This window comes from Bos javanicus, chromosome 7 (genome assembly GCF_032452875.1).
Source record: "Bos javanicus breed banteng chromosome 7, ARS-OSU_banteng_1.0, whole genome shotgun sequence".
Lineage (NCBI taxonomy): Eukaryota > Metazoa > Chordata > Mammalia > Artiodactyla > Bovidae > Bos > Bos javanicus.
This window is the reverse complement of record NC_083874.1, coordinates 52,201,884-52,223,258: the sequence shown is the minus strand read 5'-3', so window position 1 is coordinate 52,223,258 and position 21,375 is coordinate 52,201,884. Positions and strand designations below refer to the sequence as shown.

The 21,375-nt window shown below is 41.9% G+C and overlaps 1 protein-coding gene across 1 annotated transcript in view; it reads left to right on the top strand.

Annotated features, from left to right (window-relative positions):
* DIAPH1 (diaphanous related formin 1) overlaps positions 1 to 21,375 on the top strand; it is a 54,308-nt gene that overhangs the window by 24,802 nt on the left and 8,131 nt on the right. Inside the window, exons 2-17 of the mRNA XM_061423784.1 lie at positions 5,666 to 5,692; positions 6,704 to 6,859; positions 9,494 to 9,595; positions 9,944 to 10,074; positions 10,263 to 10,349; positions 11,149 to 11,212; positions 13,865 to 14,004; positions 15,082 to 15,190; positions 15,649 to 15,759; positions 16,060 to 16,178; positions 16,831 to 16,947; positions 17,405 to 17,520; positions 18,046 to 18,110; positions 18,796 to 18,975; positions 19,750 to 20,152; positions 20,183 to 20,568. Of these exons, the coding sequence (XP_061279768.1) occupies positions 5,666 to 5,692; positions 6,704 to 6,859; positions 9,494 to 9,595; positions 9,944 to 10,074; positions 10,263 to 10,349; positions 11,149 to 11,212; positions 13,865 to 14,004; positions 15,082 to 15,190; positions 15,649 to 15,759; positions 16,060 to 16,178; positions 16,831 to 16,947; positions 17,405 to 17,520; positions 18,046 to 18,110; positions 18,796 to 18,975; positions 19,750 to 20,152; positions 20,183 to 20,568 (2,313 nt within the window). The remainder of the gene's footprint in view (positions 1 to 5,665; positions 5,693 to 6,703; positions 6,860 to 9,493; positions 9,596 to 9,943; positions 10,075 to 10,262; positions 10,350 to 11,148; positions 11,213 to 13,864; positions 14,005 to 15,081; positions 15,191 to 15,648; positions 15,760 to 16,059; positions 16,179 to 16,830; positions 16,948 to 17,404; positions 17,521 to 18,045; positions 18,111 to 18,795; positions 18,976 to 19,749; positions 20,153 to 20,182; positions 20,569 to 21,375) is intronic.

The following is a 21,375-nucleotide window of genomic DNA, read 5'->3' as shown; positions in this document are numbered from 1 at the left end:
AAGTAAAAACGAAGTCGCTCAGTCATGTCTGACTTTTCGCGAACCCATGGACTGGCTCCTCCACCCATGGAATTTTCCAGGCAAGAGTACTGGAGCCAGTCAGAATGGCCATCAGCAAAAAATCTACAAGCAATAAATGCTGGAGAGGGTGTGGAGAAAAGGGAACGCTCTTGCACTGTTGGTGGGAATGTTCATTGGTGCAACCACTATGTGTGTGTGTTAGTCTCTCAGTTGTGTCTTACCCTTTGCGACCCCCTGGACTTCTCCAGGGTATTTCCTTCTTCAGGAGATCATTCCAAACCAGGGATCAAACCCAGGTCTGCCACATTGCAGGGAGATTCTTTACCATCTGAGCCACCAGGGAAGCATTGAAACATACAGCACCATATATAAAATAAATAGCCAGTGGGAGTTTGCTGGATGAAGCAGGGAACCCAAAGCTAGTGCTCTGTGATAACCTAGTGGGATGGGGAGGGAGGTGGGAAGAAGGTTCAAGAGGGAGGAGACATATGTATACCTATGGCTGATTCATGTTCATGTATGACAGAAACCATCACAATATTGTAAAGTAATTATCCTTCAATTAAAAATAAAATAAATACTTAGTAGTTACTTGTGGCTGGTAGCTACCATATTGGACTACATAGCTGTATGGTGACCTGCTTGGACTATGTCAGTAGTTTAAGGTGGTTTTTCAGTTTCCCAGAGAAGGCTCTTCCAACCTTCTGTCTCAAGGGTAAGGGTTTTGGGGTGCTGGAGTCCTGAGAAACTAGAAAGGGGAAGGTGCTGGGTGTCTCAGCATATACAGTACACATAGATTAACTACTTGTCTTTTTGCTATAGGATTTCTGCCCACAACTATGCCTGTCATCCCCCGAGCCAGAGATCTGTGTTTTACCCTCTTCTAAGAATAAATTTCCAGATTTATGCTGGAGTAAGGGAGGTTGGAGAAGGCAATGGCAACCCACTCCAGTACTCTTGCCTGGAAAATCCCATGGACAGAGGAGCCTGGTAGGCTGCAGTCCATGGGGTCGAGAAGAGTTGACACGACTGAGCTACTTGACTTTCACTTTTCACTTTCATGCATTGGAGAAGGAAATGGCAACCCACTCCAGTGTTCTTGCCTGGAGAATCCCAGGGATGCAGGAGCTTGGTGGGCTACCCTCTATGGGGTCGCACAGAGTCAGACACGACTGAAGCGACTTAGCAGCAGCAGCAGCAAGGGAGGGTAGTCTCCTGATGGCATGAGGGGAGGTGCTTTAGGGATAATGGGAGGATCTACAGGTCCAACTGCTTCTATAAGTGAAAAGTGAAAGTCACTCAGTTGTGTCCGACTGTTTGCGACCCCATGGACTACACAGTCCATGGAATTCTCTAGGCCAGAATACTGGAGTGGGTAGCCTTTCCCTTCTTCAGGAGATCTTCCCAACCCAGGGATCAAACCCAGGTCTCCCGCATTTCAGTCAGATTCTTTACCAGCTGAGCCACAAGGGAAGCCCAAGAATACTGGAGTGGGTAGCTTATCCCTTCTCCAGCGGATCTTCCCGACCCAGGAATCCAACCGGGTTTTCCTGCATGGCAGGCGGATTCTTTACCAACTGAGCTATGTAAACTGCTTCTTAAACAGCCTTCAAACCAATCTTATTTTTGGCTTCCCTCTCCTCCAGCTGCTCATTTCTGTAAGTATTATACCTGGTGCTGCTAATTCCTGAGCCTGTTTAGGATTTCTAAGTACAGTCTGGATAGTTATTAGCTTTTCCTTCGTCAGGTTTAGGGCTCATTTTTCTTAGATCTGTTGAGTCTTAGTCCCAGCTTCAAAAGTTTGGTTATAATTATGCTTTTCTTGTTCTTCCCAACCTTGTAGGCTCCTTTCTTTTTTTTTTCCCCCTAAAAATTCCTTTTCTGTAGATGTAGAAAGATTTCAAAAAGGGGGGAAATTTAATTCAGCTTACTCTCTTTTACCTGGATGTATTATTCATGAGCAGATTTTGATATGTTAAAATTTTTTCATTCTGTATTTATGCTTCCTTCAGTATCTGTATTTGTAGTTAAAGGTTTTAGTATATAGCTTCAGTAGAAGACTTGGTAGGAGAGGCAGGAAGATGAAATATTTAGTGCAGTAAGGGTTTGTAGTTTGAAGGCAGAAAATAATTGATAGCAAACAAGGGAAAAGATGAGCATAGAGGCATAAAGAAATAGGTGGGATCATTAGAGATCATCACAAAGCTTGAACTTCTGGGGCATAATGCATAAATACAGCTCCAGTAGCATTTTTCTAGGACTCCACTATTTTTAGTCATTCTTACTTTTCATGAGCTAGGAACCTCATGTTAACTACCTCAGAGAATCCACAAAGCATGTTATATATCTTAGAAAATTCACAAAACAGTTAATGATACAATTAGGGAAAAAACCTCACAAAGCTTACCATTTGTAAACTGTAAGATCCTCAAGGAAAACACATGTAACATTAAATAAGTAAATTAATACACGCTCAATATACTGTAGCAGCAGGTTCCATTTCAGTAATAGAGCTGAGCTTACAGTTTGGGTGTTCTCTTGGGTTCTGAAACAGAATTTTGCCTGTACTGTGATTCACTTTGCTGGTAGATGCTGCCCTCTGTTGGGAGTAGTTGAGAAAATACATGGATCAGTTTTGCTGTCCTTACTCAAATCGAGCACTAAAACATGGATACTTTTTTTAAAGGAATTAACCTGTTTCTAATGATGCACCAAGGAAATCTAAGGAGACTGGTTTCTTCCTTTTTAAGAAAACAGATGTTTACTTTTGTGTGTCTAAAAGCAACAACAGTTAGTGGGCATTAAATGGGAACAAGACAAGAATTTGGGGAATGCAAAGGTTTAGGGCTATCTGGAGACCAGAGTTCCATACCCAGCTTGCCCTTATATGACCTCAGTGATTTACTCCATCTGTCTGGGCTTTGGTTTCTTCACCGATGCAATGAAAAGGTGGAACAAATCTCCAGGGATTGGGATTTTAGGAGAGCAGCCCCAAATTATGGTCTTTGTTCATAGGTGATACAATGACTGAATCTTAGGCTCTGCCCTGAAGGAACTTAGTCTGGAAATAGCTAGAGGAGACAGACAATCAAAATACAGTTGTAATCCACTTGTAGTGCTGTGAGGCAGGCAAGTACCTATTTCTGTAGAAACACAAGGAGAGGCACCTTTCCAGTTAGAGGAGGTGTCATCCCGTAGGGCCTGTTGGAGCTAGCCTTGAAAGCACAGTCTCCACAGAGGGAAGCAGCAGCCTAGAGAAAGTTTGCAGTGGTGAGACAGCGTGATCTGTCTGTGGACTTGCAATGAGTTCAGGATGCCCAGAAGATAGGGTTTGAGGTAGAGGGCTTGTTGAGAGATGAGTCAAGACAGAGAAGTCAGAAGTGTCCTATGCGATGCTAAGGAACTCGGATCTTAACCCAAGGGCAGTAGGAAACTATTGCAAGGTTTTAAATGAGAAATAACCCAGACAGCTCGACATTTTAGAACAATTACTCATTGGAGTAGGAAATGGCAACCCACTCCAGTGTTCTTGCCTGGAGAATCCCAGGGACAGAGGAGCCTAGTGGGCTGCTGTCTGTGGGGTCGCACAGAGTCAGACACGACTAAAGCGACTTAGCAGCAGCAGCAGCACTCTTGGATTTAGTGTAGAGCATGGATTTTGTGTTGGGCAGATGAGAGTGAAGGAAGGGACATGAGTTAGGAGGCTATTACAGTAAATCAAACGACAGATCATACCACTAGGATGGAGGGAAGAGAAATGAGTCTGCAGACAGAAAAAACAAGTTGCTGGTTTCCTGTTCTTTAACTTAACCTGAAGCTATGAAGAGTCCAGCTGGCACTGATTCATTAGACCCAGGTTCTGTTATCTATGTTATATCCCTCCCAGAATTGTTTCGGTTGTTGTTTGGTTCTGACGGAACATTTTGAGTTTGGAGGACAAGGTTCTGGACTGGAAGCACTTGCTCTAGGAAGTGTAACCTTGGTAGTGGCAACCTGACTATAAACACTCACCCTTTGTGTGGCTTGTTTCACCTCTGTGTCAGGCGACCCAGAGCGATGACAAAAGGAACTGTGAGTCTCCCTGGTGTTGCGGTCTCTGCCTCGTGATCCTTCTGCCTTGGCTGCCCAGTGAGCAGTGCACACACAACGTAGCTTCAGATTCCATGGACATTGAGCAAAGTTCTTAGGGTTTTGGGTGAGTGATTAGCATTCCATCAGCAGGAGGTTGACCTCCTCTGGACTGTGGAGGGCAAAGTTAAAATTCACAGTTTACATGGGATTTAACTAAACTCTTGACATCGGGCACATGAGTATAATGACATAGATTTTTCTTGTCTGTAAAAAGGTTAGTAGAATAATTTTGTGGCAGTGTCAAATACTTCTTCATTAGTTGAAGAATGTTACTCAAGAGGCATTTACTATACTCTTCTAAGAACAGCAAAAATAAGATTAAAAAATGTTTTTGGCTGCACTCAGTGGCATGCGGCATCTTGGTCCCCAACCAGGAATTGAACCCATGTCCCCTGCATTGGAAGGCATAGTCTTAACCACTGGACCTCCAGGGAAATCCCTGGTTTAAAACTAAGTATTAGAATGAAGAATTCCTGCTTTCCTGTACCTGCTTGAATCAGACTTTTTTGGGTAAAGTACAGTATACGTACAGAAGAGAAGAGAATATAAAACATACAGAAAAGTTATAAACAGAACATCCATGTATCCATCATTCATATCAAGAAATAGAATATTATTGTAAGCACCCCTGAAGCCCCCATCCCTTTCTACAGTCATTATTCTTCCACCCACCCCAGGTAACCATTGTTTTGCCATTTGTGGTAATCATTCTCTTTATGATTGTACATGCTAGATAATATAATTTAATTTTGCATGTTTTTCATCTCAATGTAAAAGAAATAATACGTTCACTTTTATATTGTGAATAGCTGTGTGTTCATTCACTTTCTGCACGTACTTATTTCCCAGTGTACCATGGTACCAGTTCACCCATTCTACTCCAGGTGGCTGTTTGGATTGTCCTCTGTTTTAGATATTACAGCGTTGCTGTGAACATTCTTGTTATACTCAGCCTGCTATGTAAGTGCAACTTTCTGAAGGAAAGGTAGATTTATAGAAACTGTTGTGTTGAGTTGTGATATAGCTGCATATTTTCACTTTACTAGATTCTGTTTTCCATTGTGTTTTCCAAAGTGGCCGTAACAATTTACATTACACCAACAGTGTGTAAGAGCTCCTGCAACTCTGTGACTAGACACACATGAACATTTTTGCCAGTCTTGAGTGTAAAATGATAATCTTGTTGTGGTTTTGGCCTGCATTTCCTTGTTTACTAATGAAGTTGAACACATTTCATAGGTTTATTGGTCATCTGATTTAGAGTTTTTTTAGTTCTCCACCTCTTTTCCCCAAAAGGGTTATTATATGTTAGTGATCTTAAAACTCCTCCTGCCCCTTACCTAAGGGAATGTGCTAAGGAGTATGGCAGAAATCTAGCTTGTAGGAAGGAGCCTAGATCCTTTCAACTTGTCTTCTCCTCTTTTTTTCCCCAGTCCATCTGGTGTTTAGGAAGTTTCCTGGCATTTCACTGATTTCTCTTCCCTTTCTTCTCCTTCCTTTTTCCTGTTCCTAGACTCTGAAGAGACTCATGGCAGATGAGGTAAGGAAATTTTGTTCAGCATGTGCATGGCTCATTTCCTACACTATGGTATTTGCCAGTTGCAATAACTTTGACTTTCTATAACTTATAAATGTGATATGGGTTCTACTCTCAGGGCCTCCCAAAGCTTTTCTCTAACTCTTTGCTCTGTTTGATTTATTGCATGCATTTCCCTGGCACATTCACTGACTTCCAAGGTTAGGCATGTTCTTTAAACTCCAAGCTGACTTGCTGTCTGGATGTCACTCATTTCATTGGAACCCCAGAATGCTTGCAGATACTAACTGTTATTTTCAAACAGGTAGTGCCGATAAGCTGCAGTTTATCGGTAGCTCTTTTTGAATTGAACACCTGTCCTTGTGGTTTGAGGAATGATTGAGGTTGGTTGACAGAGAGATGGCATATATAGCCCTGAAGCCTGAAGTACAATAGATTATTTTCTTTGTGAAAAGGATTTTGGAGAATATATTTTGAACTTTTGCTGCTTGCATAATACAAGTGCTATGGAGTGTACAGAAGAAAGAAATAACAATGGTTCCTGGTTTTAAGTCATTTCCTTGTTTCTTGTATATAACTTGTATCAAAAGCATGATCAGACTTCTCTCTCGAAGGGAGAGGTCCTCTGAGGATCTGGCCACAGTTGTTATTGGATAGCTAGAGGGAAACAGAGGGCATTTTACTGAGCACGCCACATGTGAGGTGCTTTCAGTTCTGTGTTGCTCGAGGGCTTAGAAATGGCAAAGGAGCTAAAGAGCAAAGTTCTCTTTTTTAGACAGGTTCCAAATTTTAGTATTTCATTCCTCTTATCTTTGGATGAAGGTGAGAGTACAGAGTCAGTGTAGTAAATTAGATACAGGAAAGACTGGTTTCTCTTTGTCATGTCAGAAGAGCCTTGGAACTGTCCACAAACCAAAGGAACCATGGGTGAATAAGAGGCTAGAGGCTATTTGAGGTATGGTTTGTTGTGTAAATAAAAATGGGTCACTGCTAATACTTTTTTCTCTTTCTCAGCTGGAGAGATTTACCAGCATAAGAAGTAAGAAGGAGAAAGAAAAGCCCAATTCTGCTCATAGAAATTCTTCTGCATTTTATGGGGATGATCCTACAGCACAGTCATTGCAAGATGTTTCAGATGAGCAAGTTCTAGTACTCTTTGAACAGATGCTGGTAAGTTCCCGACCTCAAAACATTGCTTCTTCTTGAAAATGCTTTTATGGGCATGTTTGTTGTTCAGTCACTAAGTCGTGTCCGACTCTTTGAGACCTCCTGAACTGTACCTGCCAGGCTTCTCTGTCTATGGGATTGCCCAGGCAAGAATACTGGAGTGGGTTGCCATTTCCTTCTCCATTTATAGGCATATTGGGCCCTTTTTCATGCACAGCCCTCCTTAACTAGCCCTTAGTTACAAAAAAAAACCCCTCTAGGTTTAACAGAGAACTTAATAGCAGCTCCATTAATGAAGGGACTAAATATACAGGCACCAATCCGTAGATTGGAATCTGTGAATTAGGCTTAGAAATATCTGATCACTGACCACTTTGTTAGTCTCCTTTAGCCCAGCAGCACTTAAGCCACAAAGATATAGAGTGAATGGGCCAACTCATGTGGTAGTGTGATGACAGCCAGAGTTGATAAAGATTTAAAACATTCACAACAAAATCTCTACAAAGCAGAAACTTTGGAGATGTGGAGAGGTATCATTTGCCCAAGGTCTTCTGTTTAGTGGTAAATATGGAAAGAGAATTCTGATGTTGTTATCACTAGAAGACCTTTAAAGATTGGGGCTGAGGTCAGTTCAGTAATAAACTGTGCATGGATGACACTGACTTTGCCGCTCTGAGTGAGGACACTCAGTGAATGTCCACTAGTGCTAAGTGTTGCAAAGTTTTGAGTACATGCTTATACGGTTTCATGAGACCTATGGATTATCTTGCATTTACAATCTCAGCTTCAATTAGAGACTAGTGGCAAGTCTAACTAAGTTAAAAGCATGGGTTTAAAACCCTTAATACAGGGCCTGGCACCTGTGGTAGTAAACCCTCAACCAGTACTACTATTATTGCTTTTCACTGAAGCTTTCAGTTTGTCTCATAATAATCCAAGTGTGTTAGGAGTCTAAGAGTATGATCTTTCAAGACAATCTCTTAGGGGCTTTGGATTGCAAATATAGATGTCTTCAGGGCAAGGGGAGGTAGCATAAATAAGTTAGGGCTACATAGTGAAAGTGAAGTTGCTCAGTCGTGTCCGACTCTTTGCGACCCCATGGACTATATCCTCCATCCATGGGATTTTCTAGGCAAGAATACTGGAGTGGGTTGCCATTTCCTTCTCCAGGGGATCTTCCCGACCCAGGGATCGAACCTGGGTCTCCCACATTGCGGGCAGATGCTTTACCATCTGAGCCACTAGGGAATCCCCCAAAGGCTACATAAGAGATGATAAAAAGGAAAGGAGACTACAGTGAAATGAAGAACATTTGGTGTTTTTGTTAAAAGCCAGCCACAATTCACTTCCAGGTTTTGTAGCATTCCTGTTGGGAATGCTAGCCCAGTAGTGCCAGATGTTTCTATTTTTCAGGAAGCCAAAAATCTGTACCTTTTAAAAAAAACAACAAACATTGTTTTTAAAAAAACAAATAGCCAGCATTCAGATTTCCCTAATAAGGTCATGAAAAAATTTTTTTTGTTTATTCAAGCCACGATTCCAGATAGAGTCCATTGTAATATTCTCCTAAGTTTCGTTTGAACTACAGATTTTCTTCCTTTTATCCTTCCTATTGCTATAAAAAGTTTCTTAAAGAAGCTGTTTGACTTTTACAGTTTTCTATAATCTTAAACTTGCTGATTGTATCCCTTGGTGCTAGAAATTCACGTTTTTTATGAAGTCTCTCAAATTTAAAATGTTGAAATTTTTAGAAGACAAAGCATACTTAGAAATTTTAGAAGACAAAGAATACTTCATCTTTGGGTCTGATTCAGCCTCAGGGCCACTATTTTGCAATTTTCTGTTCAGTTTATCTATAAAAGGAGGAAGAAAGCACCAGAAATTGAGTCAGAAAAAAGTCAGATTGCTATTACGGTTTGGTGGTGGTGATTCCTTCACACATCACACACATACACATGGAGAAGAAATTGAATATTTCCACTTTTTCCCTCCTATACGTTCCCATTTTAAATAATATTCTGGACTTGTTAGGGTTGAACTTCTGCTCACAGAGATAGGAGGGTCAAACAGATGGTTTCATATGTAACAGGCTCAAGCAGAGCCTTTCTCCTGATAACACACTCCAGATTATGTCTGTTGAGGGAATTTGTCAGCTTCCAGTTTGTTCTTCATGGAGGAGTTTGTCCAGGGACTTAGTTAACCAGGAATAATTGGTATTTAGGCCTAGAGTGGCACAGATTTTGCTGGTGTTTGAATGGTGCCAGTGGTCCAGTGCTTCAGCCTGAAGAAATTACTAAAGTCCATCCCAAGTGCAGAAAATATTAATGCTTTGTTTGTTTTTCTTTCAATAATACAAAGTAAGTTTTCCCTCTGTATTGAGAGTCCATTTTTGTTAGGAGAAAATTTAAGTGTATGTATATAAAAATGTCTGTTGGGATTTATACTAAAATGTTAAGCATATTTATCCCTGAGGAATTCCTATCATCTATGATAGCTTAAGTCTCTAGGGGTCAGGAAAATTTCTTTATTCAGTAAGCATTTAGTGTGTTCATCTCTTCACTAAGTATACTAAATATTAAACACTCAAACTTGTAAGGAATTCAAAGCAATTTTCTCCCTTTTTTCTCCTGCCACTAGCTGGATATGAACCTGAACGAGGAGAAACAGCAACCTTTGAGGGAGAAGGACATTATCATCAAGAGAGAGATGGTGTCCCAGTACTTGCACACCTCCAAGGCTGTGAGTCCTGGGGCAGGTACCCATGACATGGGAGACTGTGCCCCTTATCTTGGCCATGTTTGTTTTGCTACTTTCATAGAACATTTTATGTCCACGTCAGTTCCATTTCATTCTTTTATGTAAACTACTTATTTTTTACCCTCATTTGAGTTACTTTTCTTATATACTTCTGCCTAATTCAATCATCATAAAGTATGTATGAGTAATGGGAAGGAAATCCTGAATCTCATGGTTCTGTTCTATGTATGATGGATGTCTGCCCTCATACTGTTTAAATGGTATTAACTAATACTAGTCCAATTTATGACTGAGTCCAGTGTTTGCTGACCTCTATTTGCTTCTTTGCAGGGCATGAACCAGAAGGAGAGCTCTAGGTCAGCCATGATGTACATTCAGGAGTTGAGGTCAGGCTTGCGGGATATGTCTCTGCTTAGCTGCCTGGAGTCCCTTCGTGTCTCCCTCAACAACAACCCTGTCAGGTGAGGATTCTCAGGTGGAAATAGGAGTAAGAGCCCACCGTAGAATTCACTAGTGGGGATTAGAAATCCGAGGAATCAGGGAAGTATGACAGTGTTCTGGATTGGGAGTAAGAAGTTGCCAGGATACACTTTATTTTGGTGGATAAGAATATATTGATTTGATATTGCATTGTCTTTGTTCCTAACAGTTGGGTCCAAACATTTGGTGCTGAGGGCCTGGCCTCCTTATTGGACATCCTTAAACGACTTCATGATGAGAAGGAGGAGACTGCTGGGTGAGGACTTCCAAGTCTTGTCATCTTCTAGGTGGAGGGTAGTAGAGGAATTGGCTATTCGCTGTAAAGGAGGAAATAAGTTAGGACTAGGACATTATATGTTAGCTGAGAATGGGGTTTATCGTGGCGGTTACTGGAGGATGAATAATGATTATAGGTACGGGAAAAGGAAGAGGAACTTAAATTTCTCAGTATATATCACATATGATTGTGAGTCTGCCAGCAAAGATTCTTATCCAGTCTGGAAATAGGGTCTGATTAGTCCAAAGCTCTCCCGTGATCTGGTCTGGGTCATATCTCATTTGGAAATATGTGTGATCAGTTTGAGACTAACTTTATGATAGTCTTCAGGGTTGAAACAATTCTTGTACTGACTTAGGTTAGGCTTTCTTGAAGCCAACCTGACCCAGTATGGTTTCTCTACTTCCCCGGATCTTTCCAAAGCAAAACACAGGTCCTGGGCCTTCCTGAAAGTACAGACTTGAAACCTTTGGTGTAGATGAGGCAAGCAGTAATAGATGGGATGCTATTGTGATAGAATTTAGCCCTTAGGAGCCTACTAGAAGTTAAAGGGGAGATTTTAATATAATACTAAATTCTTGGTTAATGAGAGGATTAGCCCGTGGTTCTTTTTTTCAGCTATCTCTTTTTGCCAGTGTTTTAGGACAAAATGCTATGTGCTAGAATTTACTTAACTACTAGTTGGGAGTATTTATAAGACCCTTGTTTATAATTGAAAAGTCAGTGGGAGAGAGGTGTAGAATAAAAGGACTTCACTAATTATGTCTTCTACACACAGAGGCTACGACAGCCGTAACAAGCATGAGATCATTCGCTGCTTGAAAGCTTTTATGAATAACAAGGTAAGATTGTTCCCATTCTCATTCTGACTCCCATCATGACCCCTGTTCTTGCTCTTCTATTGGCAAACTCAAAAAAGAAGGACCTAGAAATACAAGATTCAAGGCTTCTAGCTTTCCCTTTTAGTATCATAACTTTTGATTACCACATACACATACTCTTATGTATCTTTTTCCTCAGTTGTAATGTCTATTTCAGAGGAAAGGCTTAATTTTCTTCTTCTGTTTATACTTTTGTTAATTATTGGATTTCCTGACCTGCAGTTATTAATTTTTGGAGGGTTTACTTTATTCTCTGCTTTATTGTTTTGTCCCCTGTATGTTCGTACTGTAGAATATTTCCTTTCTTTTTTTTTCCTGTCTGTTTAGTATTTAAACCTAGGGAGCCTTCAATGATTTGTTCCTGAGTGCAAATCTGTCTTCCTGACTGTTTAATTTTACTATAATTACTCCATTGGCTTCTGGGGCATTGAAAAAGAAACATAAGAGTCAGTTTTTATTCTTGGAAGACATAGAATTCTGTTGTGTCTGCTCAGTTCAGTTGCTCAGTCGTGTCTGACCCTTTGCAACCTCATGAACTACAGCACTTCCCTGTCCATCACCAACTCCTGGAGTTTACTCAAACTCATGTCCATTGGGTCGGTGATGCCATCCAATCATCTCATCCTCTGTCATCCCCTTCTCCTCCTGCCATCAATCTTTCCCAGCCTCAGGATCTTTTCGAATAAGTCAGCTGTTCGCATCAGGTGGCCAAAGTATTGGAGTTTCAGTTTCAACATCAGTCCTTCCAATGAATATTCAGGACTGATTTCCTTTAGGATTGACTGGTTGGATCTCCTTGCAGTCCACGGGACTCTCAAGAGTCTTCCTCAACACCACAGTTCAAAAGCATCAATTCTTCTGCACTCAGCTTTTTTATAGTCCAGCTCTCACATCCATACATGACTACTGGAAAAACCATAGCCTTGACTAGACAGATTTTGTTGGCAAAGTAATGTGTCTGCTTTTTAATATGCTGTCTAGGTTGGTCATAACTTTCTTCCAAGGAGTAAGCATCTTTTAATTTCATGGCTGCAGTCACCATCTGCAGTGATTTTGGAGCCCAAGAAAATAGTCTGCCACTGTTTCCACTGTTTCTCCATCTATTTGCCATGAAGTGATGGGCCCGGATGCCATGATCTTTGTTTTCTGAATGTTGAGCTTTAAGCCAACTTTTTCACTCTCCTCTTTCACTTTCATCAAGAGGCTCTTTAGTTCTTCTTCACTTTCTGCCATCAGAGTGGTGTCATCTGCATATCTGAGGTTATTGATATTTCTCCTGGCAGTCTTGATTCCAGCTTGTGTTTCATCCATCCCAGTGTTTCTCATGATGTACTCTGCATATAAGTTAAATAAGCAGGGTGACAATATACAGCCTTGACGTACTCCTTTTCCTATTTGGAACCAGTATGTTGTTCCATGTCCAGTTCTAACTTGCTTCCTAACCTGCATACAGATTTCTCAAGAGGCAGGTCAGGTAGTCTGGTATTCCCATCTCTTTCAGAATTTTCCACAGTTTATTGTGATCCACACAGTCAAAGGCTTTGGCATAGTCAATAAAGCAGAAATAGATGTTTTTCTGGAACTCTCTTGGTTTTTCAGTGATCTAACGGATGTTGGCATTTTTATCTCTAGTTCCTCTGCCTTTTCTAAAACCAGCTTGAACATCTGGAAGTTCACGATTCACGTATTATTGAAGCCTGGCTTGGCGAATTTTGAACATTACTTGTTGTGTCTGCTGGAAAATTATTTTTTCTATGCTCATTTCTGTTTAGCTATTTTGGGAAACGTGTTCTATCCTATTGTTAGTTTGCTAGGGTTGCTAAAACACAGTACTACCAACCAGGTGTCTTAAACAACAGAAGTTCATTTACCTCACAACTCTAAAGGCTGTAAGTCCAAGATCAAGGTGTCAACAAGATTGGTTTCTTCTGAAGGCTGCAAGGGAGGGTGTGTCCCATGCTTTTCTCCTAGCTTCTGGTGTCTTGCTGGTAAGCTTTGAGATTCCTTGACTTTATATACATCACCCAGTCTCTGTCTTTGAGTTCACATGGTGTTCTCACTGTTTGCCTACATTTCCTCTTTTTATAAAGACAATAGTTATATTGGGTTAAGGACCCACCCTACTCTAGTCTGGAGAAGGTGATGGCACCCCACTCCAGTACTCTTGCCTGGAAAATCCCATGGACAGAGGAGCCTGGTGGGCTGTAGTCCATGGGGTCACGAAGAGTCGGACACGACTGAGCGACTTCACTTTCACTTTTCACTTGCATGCATTGGAGAAGGAAATGGCAACCCACTCCAGTGTTCTTGCCTGGAGAATCGCAGGGACGGGGGAGCCTAGTGGGCTGTCTGTGGGGTTGCACAGAGTCGGACACGACTGAAGCGACTTAGCAGCAGCAGCAGCTACTCTAATCTGACCTAATGGTAATCTAACTGACTACATCTGCCTGTGACCCTATTTCTAAATATGGTTACAATCTCAGGTACTAGGGGTTAGGGCTTCAACATACGGATTTTGGGAGGAACGCCATTCAACCCATAACAACTCGTAAACTTGTCCCTGGTTAGGTGCTCTCATCTTTAAGCCTCCCTTTTCTGTTTTTGTTCTCCCAGTTTGGAATCAAGACCATGTTGGAGACAGAAGAAGGAATTCTGCTGCTGGTCAGAGCCATGGATCCTGCGGTTCCCAACATGATGATTGACGCTGCGAAGCTGCTGTCTGCCCTCTGCATCCTGCCACAGCCAGAGGACATGTATGTGCCTGGAATGGTTTCTCTTTTTTCTTTTTTATCATCTTCCTTAGTCTTAAGGAATATTGAGTTGCTTGGGTGTCCACTTACTCTTTAATATTAGGTAAGACTACATTTCTTACATGAACACTGTGAATCTTAATATTTATGAATGTTTTTTAAGAGATGGAGGCTGTTCTGCATGTACTGCTGGTTATCAAAGGTACAGCAGAATGCCTCCTAGATCTCCAGTAATGTCTGTATTGTCTAGGACAAGGGTTTCTTTTTACATTTTTTAAAATTCAGAAGTAACACAAGGTTATTTAAAAAATCCAAACAACACAGAAGTATATGAAGTACAATTCAACAATGTCATCCCTTTGGCAAACCCTGTTCTGCAGAGGTGACCACTGTTAATGGTGTGGTGCAGTCTCATGCATCATTTTCTAGCGTAGACAAATATACTAAGTTATAACATACATGCCACTCCAAAAGATGGTATCTTAGAATTAAGGAAAGGAGGTGCTAAGTGGTAAATCCACCTGCCAATGAGGAGATGCTAGAGACACTTCCCCCTGGGTCAGGAAGATACCCTGGAGTAGGAAATGGCAACCTGCTCCAGTATTCTTGCCTGGAAAATTCCATGGATGGAGGAGCCTGGTGGGCTACAGTCCATGGGGCTGCAAAGAGTTGGACATGACTGAGCACACATACATGTATTTTTTGTACTATATATATTATTTCATATTTATGTAGTTATGTTGGGTAGATTTTCTAGGAGTAGGCCAATGTTACCGGCATTAAAAACTGTTACTGTTAAATGCCTCTCCAAGAGTTGTCCAGTTTATACGCCCTAGAACAGGGGTCTTAATTTGGTAAATATGGATAGGAGTCTAGGGCTGGATTTTTAGGGAGTGCATTTTTCTGAAGAGATGGTCCTTAGTTTCCTGGTGATCTGGCCTCTGCTCTATATGATAATAAGAAGAATATGAGAAATCCAGAATGTTGATATTGTCTGTTTCCTAACTGATCTGTGCCCCCATGTAATCTCCCTGACCAGAGCACCTGACTAATTCTCTTCCTTTCCTCACTCTTGGGCAGGAATGAAAGGGTTTTGGAGGCGATGACAGAAAGAGCTGAAATGGATGAGGTGGAACGTTTTCAGCCGCTGCTGGATGGATTAAAAAGTGGGACCTCCATTGCTGTCAAGGCATGTATACCTGTGAAACGGCCTACAAGTAGAATTCAAGATAGAAAGACTGAAGTTCATTTGACCTTTTAAAAGAAGACATGGAGTGGTTACCAACAATGTATTTTATATTTCAGAGTTCTTTCTGAAGGGAAAATGGTTACTCTTCTCTCTAAAAAGCAGAGAAAGAACTGTTTTCCTCATTATGAGATGGAAAAAGACATGGTATTTATTTACAAGCTAGGAAAACCAAGGCCTAGAACAAATTACACTTTCAAATCCCCAGAATTCTTTAGACCTCTGAGCTCTCTGGACCTGTGTTTAAACCAGGTTATTTTGCTGTAACAGAAAATCATTTTTGTCGTTTTTGTACTGCATCTTCTAGGTTATATTTGGGGGCCTCAGAATGCATGTAAAGAGAATGGATCTTGATCTGTAGGAGTTAACATTGACACAGCTGCTGAATTTTCTTATCTTAGGTGGGATGCCTACAGCTCATCAATGCTCTCATCACACCAGCTGAAGAACTTGACTTCCGAGTTCACATCCGAAGTGAACTGATGCGCTTGGGGCTGCACCAAGTGTTGCAGGTGAGAGGTAGCTCTTCATTAGAAAGGCTGGGCTGGTTCCTCCTGCTCCTATAGCCCCACCATCCCTGGGATAACTTCCATTTTCAGTTTAAAAACCAGGTCGAGGGAGTTCCCTGGTGGTCTACTGGTTAGGATTCAGGACTTTTACTGCTGTGGCCTGGGTTCAGTTCCTGCTTGGGGAACCACAGCAGGTCATGCAGCGTGCCCAGACAAACCAAAAAAAACAGGGTGAAAGGTTTGGGTTTCTAGCCAGCATCAGGCACTTCTGGGTTCCCTGGCCTATATTTCTGACGTTGACAGGACCTTCGAGAGATTGAAAATGAAGATATGAGAGTGCAGCTTAATGTATTTGATGAACAAGGAGAAGAAGATTCCTATGACCTGAAGGGACGGCTGGATGACATTCGAATGGAGATGGAATATCCTTTTACTGACTGGGTTGAAGACAGACAACAATTCAGTTGTTTTCAGTTATAGATCCCTGTATGGAGTGGTGTAGAGTTGATGATCAGAAGAGGGCCTGTCTTCTTAGTAGATAAGGCAGCTGTCTTTTGATTGCTGTGGATTTATTTACCTCAGCATGGACTAGAGAAGTTGGGAAAGGTCATCTGAGGGTTGCTCAGCATGGAAGCAGCCATCATAGTTAGTATAGATCTCCTAGAACACAATAGCTTAGCTTATTAAGATGTGGAACTGGTTTTGGAAGGACATAGGCAAATCAGGGAATAGGGCTGTAACTTGTATGTGCCCCTGTGACTGACATGGGGAATAATTTGGTTACCTATCGATATTTTCCACAAGTGACTTTGAGGCACTTACCTTTTTCTTTCTGGCTATTGCTTGATTTTCAAGCCAAGTACTAGGCATTTTGTCTCTGTGTATAGTACCACTGACTCACTGGTCCTCTGTCCAAAGGAAGTTTACACAGCTTAACGTTTAGGGCAGGGTGTACAGGAGGAACAGCTGTTAGAACAGAAGTGGCATCTTGTTCCTTTTCACGAGAGTTGTCAAGCTACCTGTCAGACATATTTTCTAAGTATATGCTTTCCTTAGCCTCTTTTTCTTTTCCACTGACTTCAGTGAAGTCTTCCAGATTCTCTTAAACACAGTGAAGGATTCAAAAGCAGAGCAGTACTTCCTGTCCATCCTGCAGCACTTACTCTTAGTCCGAAATGACTATGAGGCCAGGTGAGATGGCATACCTTTGGGAAGACTAATCTGAACCTAAATGGAGAGAGCAAAATCCAAGTGAACTGCCCTCTTTCACAGTGGGGTGAAGGCCATAGCCAAGGAAGGCAGCAGTATAAAGTTCTGGAACATGAGATTCAAGCCATAGACTAGAGATTCAGCAGTAGTACTGTCTGTCACAGGCAGGGTCTAGCTTGAATTTTAGATGGAAAAGGATTTATACTCAGAGACAGATGGCAAGAAGTTTTGACTCTCTGAAGTAAATGTGCATAGCTGATGCGGACGAAGGGGATTTCTTAGCATGGCAGCAGTACTCTGTTAATTTTATGAAAAAGTCTTTTCCAGGACATTTATCTTCAGGTCCTTCTATTGTCTAAGCAATTTACCTTTCTTGATCCTGAATACCAAAATTATATTTTGGTTTTCCATTAGTAACCTTGTTTTGTTTCTTTTGTAGACCGCAGTACTATAAGTTGATTGAAGAATGTATTTCTCAGATAGTTCTGCATAAGAACGGGGCTGATCCTGACTTCAAGTGCCGGCACCTCCAGATTGACATTGAGGGACTGATTGGTAAGTGTATTCATCTATTTGGTTCCATGAAACATTGCTTCCACCTTTCATTTTCCATCTTTCTTTCAGTGAAGATTTCAGAGAAGGTACTTTTCTAGCCCATGGGTATTTCCATTTTCACTCTTTCTTTGGTGATATAACAATACCTGTGCTAGGAATATACAGGCCTTTAGTTTATTTCCAGAAAATTCTAAAAATTTTTCCCTTCTAATACACCTCCCCACCTTTTGAAGGGACTTCAGGTATTGTCTCTAACTCCTGCTGGCCCCAGAGATTCATAAGTACTACTTGTAGGTATTCTCTGTGCCACCCAGCATGGTGGCCATACTGTGTAACAGGCACTCAGAAATTATATGTTGAACTTAGCTGAAAGTTCCATTTCTTTGTTTCATACAGAACATTAAGAAGGATAAGAAAAATAACCAAAGGGAAATCTTTGCTACTTTTGTTTATATGGAAGGGCTTAGTGAGAGGGGCAGAGGAGAATTGGGAACTTGACTTCCTGACTCTTTGCCTTCTTTTTAGACCAAATGATTGATAAAACAAAGGTGGAGAAATCAGAAGCCAAAGCTACAGAGCTGGAAAAAAAGGTATGTATGAGAGATCAAAAATAATTGAGCTATATCTTTCTTTGTTTAAAGGTTTTGATTTTTCCAACATGTGACACAGTGACCCATGATACTTTGGAAGCGTTCAGCACACAATAGCAGTTCCTTGGGGAAAGCTTTCTGGTGTAGGTTACTCAGTGGAGAAAGTGTGATCGTGGTATAGATGTGATCATGAAGAGCTGGTCAGTTGTGAGTTTGCACAGTTCATGGGCCCCTGAGCAGGAGGAAGACAGGTGGCACTCTCATATAATGTTGTCAGCACTTGGGTTTGCTTGATGTCTCAGGGCTCTTAGCCATAGAATAATAGGAACTGGAATATGTCTGAATTCTTTTTCTCTTTGATTAAGGACTCCTATTGTTGATAACTTTGATCCTTGAGACTGTTGGGATTGTGCACCTTAGCTATCCTGGTTAAATGTCCTTAAAATCTTGGTGGTGGTGGCTTTTTTTAAAAATCACTCCCAATTATAGATAGTCTATGGAAATAATCCCTGGCTTCCCCCTCGTTTAACCTTGATTTTAAGGTCAAAATCATGGTGGGCTGTTTTCCCAGGCATTCCTTGGGTCAGTGAGCTCAACAGATCAAGGATTAACACAAAATAGTAAATTATGGGGAATAACACTGGGCTTTTGCTGAGATGGAGAACCTGATTTCTTTCGCTTCTAGCTGGACTCCGAGTTAACAGCTCGACATGAGCTCCAGGTGGAAATGAAAAAGATGGAAAGTGACTTTGAGCAGAAGCTCCAGGATGTTCAGGGAGAAAAGGATGCATTGGATTCTGAAAAGCAAAAAATTGCCACGGAGAAACAGGACCTGGAAGCAGAAGTGTCTCAGCTCACAGGAGAGGTAATGTCCTAACAGGGAAGGCAGAGTGACCTGTGACTGCCATCGGCAGCTTCAGGGTGAGCCTGTGTTGGAGCAGGACTCTGTCATCTTACAACTTGGAAGAGTTCAGATACTAATAGGTAATCTAGTTGGGTGGCGCATATTCTTTAAATCATGAACTGTTTTGGGGATAAGTAATACATAAGATAGACAATTTGGAGAATACATAACAACACAAAGAATAAAATGAGTCACAGAACTACCCAGAGATAAAGATAATATTTCTAGTAATTTAGAAATATTCTAGTAAATTTAGGAGTAAATACTAAATAAACTATGCTATTTACTAATTTTCTCTTACTTTAGTCATCTCTGGGTAGATCTATGCCTACATACTCTCTCTGCAGTTATAGATATTTATATGATCTGTGATACCTGATAACTTGATCACTTTATGTGGTTATATTACTACATTTATAACACATATGCTAATTATATAACTAGAATATTTAGTTTACTTGATCTTTGCAATTTCTAATCAAAGGGAGAGTTTAACATAAACTTTGAAGTTGCCTTCTTAATGCAAAGCATACTGAACTAAGAACATGAATACCTGAATTCTAGTTTTGTCTCTGTTGCTAAGTAGTTCTGTGACTTTAGGTAGAGCCTATCAACTAACTGTTTTCACTCCCTTCATGTGTAAAATGAGAAGTTTGGATCAAGTAATTTCTTAGGTTCTTTCCAGTGGTCCCTGAAGTGGAGTGAGACATATTCTTCTTGGTGGTATTTCTGCAGGTCGCCAAGCTGTCCAAGGAACTGGAAGATGCCAAGAAAGAAGTGGCTTCTCTGTCTGCTGCAGTTACTGCTGTAGCCCCTCCTAGCAGTGCTACTGTTACCCCTGCCCCTCCTTTACCTGGTGACTCTGGGCCCGTTATACCCCCTTTATCAGTCCCCACACCCCCTCTTCCTGAGGCCAGGGTCAGTCCTCCTCCACCACCTCCTCCTCCTCCTCTACCTGGGTGTGCTTTCATCCCCCAACCTGGGGGTCCTAGCATTCCCCCTCCTCCCCCTTTGCCTGGAGGTGGTGGCATCCCCCCACCTCCTCCTCCCCCTTTGCCTGGAGGTGTTAGCATCCCCCCACCTCCTCCCCCTTTGCCTGGAGGTGTTAGCATCCCCCCACCTCCTCCCCTGCCTGGAGGTCCTGGCCTCCCCCTACCCCTGCCTGGAGGTCCTGGCCTCCCCCCACCCCCTCCTCCCCTGCCTGGAGGTCCTGGCCTCCCCCCACCCCCTCCTCCCCTGCCTGGAGGTCCTGGCCTCCCCCCACCCCCTCCTCCCCTGCCTGGAGGTCCTGGCCTCCCCCCACCCCCTCCTCCCCTGCCTGGAGGTCCTGGCCTCCCCCCACCCCCTCCTCCCTTGCCTGGAGGACCAGGAATGTTACCTCCCCCTCCCCCTTTTCCTGGTGGAATCCCTCTACCCCCTCCATTTCCTGGAGGCCCTGGCATTCCTCCACCTCTCCCTTTTGGAGTTCCTGCAGCCCCAGTTCTGCCATTTGGATTAACCCCAAAGAAACTTTACAAGCCAGAGGTGCAGCTCCGGAGGCCAAACTGGTCCAAGGTGAGAATTTCTGTCCATCTCTTCATTAGTAGATTAAAAAAAAAAAAAACCCTTCAGCTTCCTACTTTGTGTTTTGTGCATGATTGGTCTCCCCTTTCTTATGGTTCACGTCTGTGTGTCTTCAAGTTCCACTCATGCATATATTTATTCAGCAGGTAATAGATGTATCCTGCATGCCAGATATCACTTGGGAGAGTTCTTGGAGCCTGTACTCTGCTAGAAAACCTAAACTTATCCTACAGTTAATATTTTTTGCCCTTTTCACTGAGGATATGAGTGCCATGATACTGCACAGTTTGATAATAGTCATTTCACTGATCTGCAAGGTACTGATAATTTTACTGATCCAAAAGTCATAGATTTATGGATACAGCCCCCTACCACCTCTGCCCACCCAGTAAATGAGTTACACAGGATATGATTGCACAGGTAAGGTATGTGTTTGAGACCCTTATGATTCTACATCAGTCCTTTGCTTTTGGAAACCAAGTGAAAATAAAGGAACTTAGGGATTTGTTCGTAAAATGAATGAATTTGGTACATTTAGCCACATTGATGGGGAAAGTGTAATGTAAAGCAAGGGAAGATGTAAAATAAAGCCTTATTGCTTCTAAAAGTAGAGGATTTGGGGTTAGAAGGAGGATAAGCAGCATATCTGAGTCTAGTTTCTGAATAAACACCAATAAACACACAAGCTGGAATCATCATCTGGTCCACCACAAAGAGCATAGCTGTTCTCTGCGTCCCAGGTTAGTCTTGCTCTAGTAAGATGTTGACAGTACCAGCCAGCTGCCGCTTTTGAATTTC